The sequence below is a fragment of the Topomyia yanbarensis genome, chromosome 3 (genome assembly GCF_030247195.1).
Source record: "Topomyia yanbarensis strain Yona2022 chromosome 3, ASM3024719v1, whole genome shotgun sequence".
Classification (NCBI taxonomy): Eukaryota; Metazoa; Arthropoda; class Insecta; order Diptera; family Culicidae; genus Topomyia; species Topomyia yanbarensis.
This window is the reverse complement of record NC_080672.1, coordinates 41,043,822-41,052,681: the sequence shown is the minus strand read 5'-3', so window position 1 is coordinate 41,052,681 and position 8,860 is coordinate 41,043,822. Positions and strand designations below refer to the sequence as shown.

At 44.4% G+C, this 8,860-nt stretch overlaps 1 protein-coding gene across 1 annotated transcript; it reads right to left on the bottom strand.

Moving 5' to 3' along the window:
* Positions 1–816: 816 nt before the first annotated feature.
* On the bottom strand, positions 817–6,897 carry LOC131686895 (uncharacterized). The gene has a single exon (XM_058970901.1). It carries the CDS (start codon positions 6,895–6,897, stop codon positions 817–819), a length of 6,081 nt encoding a protein of 2,026 aa, XP_058826884.1.
* Positions 6,898–8,860: the final 1,963 nt, after the last annotated feature.

Below are 8,860 nucleotides of genomic sequence, written 5' to 3'. Positions count from 1 at the left end.
TTGTTTATTTGATTCATTTGTTCTATTTATTCATTTTATTCAATTTATTTTTTATTAGTTTTATCCTTTTCATTCATTCCAATCATTTTATTCATTTTATCCATTTCATTCATTTGATTTATTGTATTCACTGGATTCTTTAAATTCATTCTATCTTTTTGATTCGCTTGATTGATTTGTTTCAATTGGTTCATTTGTGTTCGGATGTGAGGATTAACAATCCTTAGAGCAGCCTTTTTTAGTTGGCAGCTTAAAGCTGAAATGTTTTATTTCAATTAGTTTTAGTTTCATTATATCAATTTATCGGAATTCTTACAAATTTTGTTTCTCCTTTTGTTCCCTCAAAGGGCTGTTACAACCGGTCCGCAAATCGCTCTGGCCGGGTTTCTGATGATCGGCTGTTAGAAATTTGTCTGATATATGGCTATCTATTTAGTAAATACAAATTTGTTCTGTACTGACCTCATATAACTATCTGTTAGCGATCCGAAATCCAACGCACACCACGTGGAACAGTTCCGGAAAATCTATCGCCTGCATATTGTTCTCATATTAGCTTAAGTAAATATATTGCATGTTTAGGTTAACTTACGTTTTAATAAGTAGTTATAAGTTTTAATCTGCACTTCCTACACCGATACTTTTAGTAATTTTATTTAGGTTAAGAAGAGAAAACTTTAGATTTAGATTTAGTTTGATAAGAACAGCTTGTAATTTAGATTTCTATACTTCGAATGACAGTTTAATCTCTTCCTCCTTCTTCGTACACTGTTAACTGCCTGTACGTATTGCCGTGTATAAATGTACCCAATAATCCTACAAACCAGGGGGGTGACTACCACAACAATCCCCGACCCGTAATCCTGTTCCGGCTCCTTCCACCGGATCAGCGTTACCCTCAGCAATCTCCAGAACCGCCAATTTTGCAACCGCACGTTTGTAGGTTCCGCTGTTTGTTCGCACAATCGCCTGCCTCACTCGTCCATCGCTGGAAACTATCGGTTCTTCTACGACACCCCGCATCCAAGATTTCCGTCGATCTCCTTCTACCACGTACACTAGATCACCTTTCTGCAGCGGGCGAGCTTCTGTGAACCACCTCGTCCGATGATTGATGCTGGGAATATATTCCCTTATCCACCGCTTCCACATTTCATCTGCTAGTAGCTGAGATCGCTTATATGAATCTCGCAGAGCATGTGCAACGTTCGTTGGTACAACAACCTCCTGTGGCTCGTTGGGAGATGATCCCCGAAGGAAAGTATTTGGTGTGAGTGCAGGCAAAGGAGACTCCTGCGGAGCGAATACCAGCGGCCGACTGTTGATCATATCCTCAGCTTCACACAATGTAGTTTGGAGAATTTCTTCGGTTAATCTCCTCCCGTCGTTCAGAGCGCTCATCACCTCTTTCACAGTCCGAACCATTCTCTCCCACACTCCCCCCATATGGGGAGCAGCAGGGGGATTAAAATGCCACTGCGTCCTCGCATCCGTCAGCTCTTCAGCGCACGCCTTCTGCACGTCACGGTACAGCTGCTGGATTTCTTTGCTCGCCGCACGAAAATTGGTCCCGTTGTCCGAGAAGTATTCTGCAACCGGTCCTCGGCGACAAGTAAAGCGCCTGATGGCCATCAAGCACGACTGGGTATTGAGGCTGTGAGCCACCTCTAAGTGAATGGCACGAACGACCAAGCACGTGAAAACGACAATCCACCTTTTTTCCGCGCGCCGTCCGATCGTAACTTCTACCGGCCCCAAATAGTCGACCCCCACGAATGTAAACGGTCGCTGGTATGGTGTGAGCCTTTGAATTGGTAACGCAGCCATTCGTGGTATGCTTGGTCGATTCTTGTGGACCTTACACCAAACACAATGTTTCTCCACATTAGCGATGACGGAGCTGAGCTTTGGAATCACGAACCGTTGTTTAATTTCACTCTTTACCGTCTCCCTGAAGGCATGACCACACTTTACATGAAAATATTGCACCAGTCTTGCCGTCACTGCGTTATCTTTGGGTAATACTATAGGGAATCGCAGATCGAATGGCAAAAACTCGGCATTTGCAGTTCGTCCCTCGAGCCGTAGAACTTCAGAAGAGTCCAACAGTAGCGCCATCTTGTGGAGTGGACTCGATCTCTCCAAGGGTATCCATTGGTCTTGTTCCAATTCCTGATTTTTTCGGAGAGTTTTTATTTCGTCTCCGAACGCTTCACTTTGAGCCATCCGGAAAAGAGCTTCTTCGGCTCTCCGATATTCTCCCTGCTGTAGTCCAACTCTGGTTGCTGTTAGCGCTCCCCGGATCAGCTTTTCTTGATTCGCCGTAGGCTCAAGGGTTTCGATAGATTGACCACCGCATTTTCTTCGGCAATTGGAGATGAAACGGTATAGACAAGCTACCGTTCTGATGAGGACATTCCATTTGGAAATTCGACTGGTGTCGATGAAAGGTCCGGTCAGCACTATGTCGTGGAAGAGAAAAACCGCCCGCATTTCTGTCGTCGTGTTTGCTGGAGGTAAGACTTGCTGTGGCCACGTTTCCGGTGCTTGGTAAATGAATTCTTGTCCTCTGAACCAGGAACTTCCAGGCTCAATGGAGGGCATACGTCCCCACTTGGTCAAGCAATCAGCGATGTTCAGTTTCGACGGAATCCATCTCCAATCTGACAGGTTTGACAAGCTCAGTATTTCCCCGATCCGAAAACCGACGAACTGTTTATACTTTCGTTGATCCGACCGTATCCACGACAGAACTGTCTGCGAGTCACTCCAAATGAAAACTCGATGTATTTCAAGTGAGTGGTTTTGTCGAATCGCCTTTATCATTTGTGCTGCTAGCACCGCGGCCTGCAGCTCCAGTCGCGGTATCGTTAGCTGCCTTAGTGGAGCAACTTTAGATCGAGCCATTACTAAAGAACAGCTCACCTCTTGGTTTACGACAATTCGCAGATAACCTACGCAACCATACGCATTCTCACCAGCGTCACAAAACATGTGCAACTGGATCTGGCCGTAACTGTCTGAGTGAAGATTCCCAAAATAAGACCGGGGTATTCGCACTCGTTCTATTTCCGGTAGCATCTCAGTCCACTGTTGCCATTTGGCATTAGAATCATCGTCGATAGGCTCATCCCAATCACACCCGGTCCGCCAAAGAGCTTGAACCAAGATTTTGCCCAGCACGGTGAATGGAGTAAGCAAACCCAACGGGTCGAAAAGAGACATGACGATGCTCAGGATTTGACGCTTGGTCGGGCGCATTCCGGAACTTATGACTTCGTCCTGAGCCGGAATCGAGAAAGATAGCACATCCCATTTCGTGTCCCAGATGAGACCCAGTACTCGCTCCCGATCGATGACCTTGTCCTGGTGAAAGTGTATCGTTCGCTCCTGGTTCGGTTCTTTTAATTCCCGTAGAACCTTCTCCGAATTGGATGCCCAATTCCTGATTTCGAACCCGGCCTTCGAGTGGATGAAATGCACCTCTTTGGCACGCTTCACGGCTTCCTCTTCTGAGTCGACACTGTCGTAATAGTCGTCGACATAATGGCGTTCCACGATAGCCTTCGCTGCATCTGGAAACTGTCCTGCATACTCCTCGGCATTTAAATTTTTGACAAATTGTGCCGAGCACGGAGAGCTGGTTGACCCGAACGTTGCTACATTCATTACGTAAACCTCGGGAGGACGACTGGACTCAAAACGAAACAGAAAGCGCTGAGCCTGTTTATCCGCCTCTCGTATGCGCAGCTGGTGGTACATCTCGCGCACGTCACCGCCGAAGGCAACACTCTTTTCCCTAAATTTGCATATCACTGCTGGCAGGGAAGTAAGTAGATCGGGACCTTTCAATAAGTTAGAGTTGAGTGATGTCCCATTGACTGCGGCAGCAGCGTCCCACACCAACCGGACTTTATCAGGCTTCTTTGGATGAAGCACCACGTTCAGCGGTAAATACCACACCTTGTTCGTCGCTGTCTCGCCCAACTCTGCTTTTGTTGCCTTGTGGCAGTACCCTTTGCGCTGATACTCCACGATTTGCTGGAAAACGTTTTGCTGTAGTGCCGGATTTCTGGAAAGCCGCTTCTCCAACGCCTTCAAGCGACGCACCGCCATCGGGTAACTGTCTGGAAAGTCAGGAACATCGTTTTTCCATAGCAGTCCCGTCTCAAATCGATCCCCTACTCGAACGGTTGTTTTCTGCAGAATATCACGCGCCCGTTTATCTTCGTTGGATTCAGCAAGGGGTACCATCGATGTAGAGAGCTCTTCCAATGCATATTGTGCTCCAAGTATCTCATGCAACTCTTGGTTGCTCACGGTATGAGTGATGTGGTGGTTCACGAACGCTTTTGCCGATGACAACGGTTTATCTGGTCCGTACACTGTCCAGCCTAGCGCGGATCGGACGGCAATCGGTTCTCCTACTCCACCTACTCGTGACTCCAATGGCGCGAACAAGTGTAAATTGTTCAGGCCAATAATTATTTGCGGTGCATCGGCGTCGTAATCGGTTGCAGACAAGCCTTTCAGATGCTCAAAACGATTCACCAGGTCTTGAATCTTGATGCTCTGTATTGGCAGCATCAAATTCTTTACCGTACGAACACTGGTCAGCTGGTGTTTAGTGTTTGATCCTCTCGGGGAGATCAACAAGTCCAAACGCCGAGATTGGTCCTCATGGTGCTTCATATTCGCCGTCCAGTGAACCACCAATGGTTCTGGAACACCGTCAGCATTCAACTTGTCTGCTATTGTGCTCTCCAGCAATGTTGCAGATGCGCCTTCGTCCAAGAAAGCGATCAAATTTACAGACGACTTGCCATTATGCAAAGTTATCGGTAATATGCGAAAAAGGACTGAACGGTTTGAGCGAAGATGCGTGTTGCATTCGACATCAGCCACCTGAACGAGCTCTTCAGTGCGATGGAGCAATGGATGATGCCCACCTTTGCAATGGTCTATGTTACACCGAACATTGAACGTGCAGCGAGTTCGGCCGTGGTCACACAGGCATAATGCACAGAGCTTATACTTCTCTACTAACTTTAGTCGATCTCGTAGTGTTAGTTTCTCAAAGTCGTCACAAAAGCGCACTTTGTGGTCCGTTCTCTTGCAAACGACACACGGCCTTTTTCCCTTGGGAGCCGACATGGAATGAGCTACGTACGGCTGGACGTTCTGTGCTGCATGGGTGTGCACAAACTCCTTCTTTCCCTTAGGTTTTCCGACCTCTCTCTGCCCCTTTGTTTCTAGGCCACTAAATTCGGCTACTTCTGATACTTCTGATACGATTTGGTTGGTGAAATCAGTAAACAGTCTAAGCGGAGTCCCCCTCTTGCCCCGCTTGAAGCGTACCCAGTCCAGTTTATACTCGGATGGTAGCTTACTAACAAGTTCCTGGACCAGCATCGGATTACTCAGATGATCATGTAGTCCAGCGGCTTCGAGATGATCACATAACTGTTTAACAGTGATCCCGAAGTAGAGGAAACTTTCAAGTCTATCCAGACTTGGTCCTGGAGCTCTACGGACTTTAGCTACCAGCGATTTCAGTAACTTTTCCGGATTGCCGAACAGCTTGCGGAGGTCTTCGATTACCTCGGGAACCGACTCTGGCAGTAATAAGCGACTCTGCACAGCTTCTTTCGCCAGACCCTGAAGGCTGTCCTGGAGTCTCTTCAGGTTGTCTGTATTGGTGAATCCACAAGCTGCTGTAGTAGTTTCATAGCAACTTATGAAGAGCGGCCAAACTTCTGCTTCCCCTTTGAAAATAGGAAGATGTTTTGACACTGCATGTCGCGCGGCTAGCTGTTCCGGAGTGGGTCCTCTAGCTGGCCTTGCTCGCTGAAACCCCGTTCGGTTCTGTCTTCGGCGATTTACAAGATTCCGAAGAACGGTTTCTTCCTCCTCCGTTAATTCTTGCTGCAATATTGAGTCTTGTTCCTCTTCCTCATCTTGCTCCTCGTTTTCTTCGTTGTCCAGCAAAAACGACCGTAGAAATGCGTTCCCCTTTTGATTATGGGAAAACTTGCTTTGGTGGGAATTGCCTGTTGAATTCCACCCCGACCCGTTTAGCATTAGCGTTGGTTGCTTACGATCAACTGTGCCTGACTTCCGACCGTACAAATCCCCGGGCACTTGTTTGGGTATTGGGAATTCTAATTTGTTTTTATTTACAGCATTTGCTTCGGTTTCCGATGGGTTGCATCCGGCCCGTCGCAGGTCCTTTGGATAAGCCCCTCGTGGATCCGTTGGAATGGACTCCATCCACATCCGCACCTTGTCGGAGGTTCCTTCTCTTTCGATAGCGCCTTCTTCTTGGTCGCCTTCGGGCAGGCAAAATAGCTCTTCACGAGCTCGCTGGAAGTTAACTCGGAGTTTTTTCTGTTGCTCCAAGAACTCCCGTTCGTCAGCTAATTGCTGCTCCATCAGTTTCTTCTCCTTCGCCAGCATTTCCTTTCGCTGTGCCTTTCGCTGTGCCTTTCGCTTTTCTAAAATTAAACGCTCCATTTCGAGTCGCTTTTCATGGATGATTTTCTTCTCTTCTAACTCTGATTCCAGAGCTTTCTGCTGCAACTCCATCTGTTGGAGGGAAATTTCCAAATTCGCGCCTCTACCGGTTTCTGAGCCACCATCGCTCTTTGTGCTGATCTTCTTCGTCGGCCCCTTCTTACTGGGCGCCTTCTTGTCGGTACGAATCGGTACTTGCAGCAGGGTGCTGCATTTCGAACAGTTCCACGACGCATCCTTCACCGCTTCGGTCACACCGGCACAGCGAAAATGGACCCACGAGTCGCAGCGGTCGCATTGGACCATATCGTCAGCGGAATCATCATCGTCGCAGTGGATGCAGCTTCGACCAACAGCTTCCGCTGATGCCTTCTCATCAGCCATATTTGAGGTTAGATCCGAAAATTCCAAAAAATTTCTTTAAGTTTGTTCGGATGTGAGGATTAACAATCCTTAGAGCAGCCTTTTTTAGTTGGCAGCTTAAAGCTGAAATGTTTTATTTCAATTAGTTTTAGTTTCATTATATCAATTTATCGGAATTCTTACAAATTTTGTTTCTCCTTTTGTTCCCTCAAAGGGCTGTTACAACCGGTCCGCAAATCGCTCTGGCCGGGTTTCTGATGATCGGCTGTTAGAAATTTGTCTGATATATGGCTATCTATTTAGTAAATACAAATTTGTTCTGTACTGACCTCATATAACTATCTGTTAGCGATCCGAAATCCAACGCACACCACGTGGAACAGTTCCGGAAAATCTATCGCCTGCATATTGTTCTCATATTAGCTTAAGTAAATATATTGCATGTTTAGGTTAACTTACGTTTTAATAAGTAGTTATAAGTTTTAATCTGCACTTCCTACACCGATACTTTTAGTAATTTTATTTAGGTTAAGAAGAGAAAACTTTAGATTTAGATTTAGTTTGATAAGAACAGCTTGTAATTTAGATTTCTATACTTCGAATGACAGTTTAATCTCTTCCTCCTTCTTCGTACACTGTTAACTGCCTGTACGTATTGCCGTGTATAAATGTACCCAATAATCCTACAAACCAGGGGGTGACTACCACAACAATTTGATTAATTTGATTCATTCGAATCATTTGATTCATTTGGCTCATTTGATTCATTTGATTCATTTAATTCATTTGATTCAATTGATTAATTTGATTCATTTTGTTCATTTCTTTAATTTTATTCATTTCATAATCAGTCATTCCACTTATTTATTTCATTCAATTTGTTAGTTTGAGTCAATTTAATTTGTACAATTAATTTTATAACTATTTTTAAATGTTGCCTAATTTTTCATTGAATGAGCTAATCTAATTTGATATATGTATTTTTATTAATATGATTAATATGAATAATATTGTACTCATTTAATGAATTTGAAAACATTTTGTTTAATATTTTTTTGTTTTATTTTTTTATTTTGTTCGTTTTATTGAATTTTCTATATTTTTCCAGTTTATTCATGCAGGGCTAGAAACTGCAAACTAATGAACTAGTTCTGCAAACTAATGAATGATCCAACAGTGGCAAGTGTAAGAAATGTCTCATCTCACTGCAAAGTGGATTAAGTTAGTTTTTAATAATGGTTTTCTCTATTTCGCGTTAAAAACGTAGAAAATTTTTCACGTTTAATTTTTCTTGTTACAGTGTTTGTTAATGTCATGAAACTGGAGCATTCTATGACTCAACAGATTTTGCGGAAAACTTCAACGATGATTTTGAAATAGAGGTCGTTGACGAGTCACTGAAATTCGGTAAAGTAAATAATATCTTACTAGACCTTGGGGAACCACCAATTAACAGAATTAACAGAATCAATAGCGATAAAGGAAACACGCCAATATTATTGCGATTGGAAAACAGATTCAAAGTAAGCTTTTTTCAAAAGAAACGCCGTTGTTTATAAGAAAGATCACTCAGTGAACATAAAAACATGATGTAAAATGCTGATGTCAGAACATGTTCCATTTTCCTCTAACGGGTGTTTAATAAAAAATGAGAATGATTTCAATACCTTTCTGTAATTATAGTAAAGATGGTAATTTTTTTCTCTCCAAGAGAACTGCGCTCTGGACTCCCTAGAAATGGGTGACATGTTTCTTTTCGCTCGGGTGCTGTCAGTTCAATCGAAGATGGCAAGCACTCCGCGAGCGTGTTGTACGGTTTTACGAAACGCATGGTCATCGCATGGAAAAAAAATTACGGTAGACATCTTTCGAGACGAAAGCGTGCCCGTGAGTACGAAGAAGAAGAAGGAAGCGTTGAAAAAGCTGTTCGACAACAAGGACGGAACGAGTTTGCGTGACGCTGGCCGAAAATATTACTGCTCGC

Excerpts from the sequence above, each read along its gene's own strand:
- LOC131686895 (XM_058970901.1), bottom strand. The coding sequence starts at position 6,897 with ATGGCTGATGAGAAGGCATCAGCGGAAGCTGTTGGTCGAAGCTGCATC.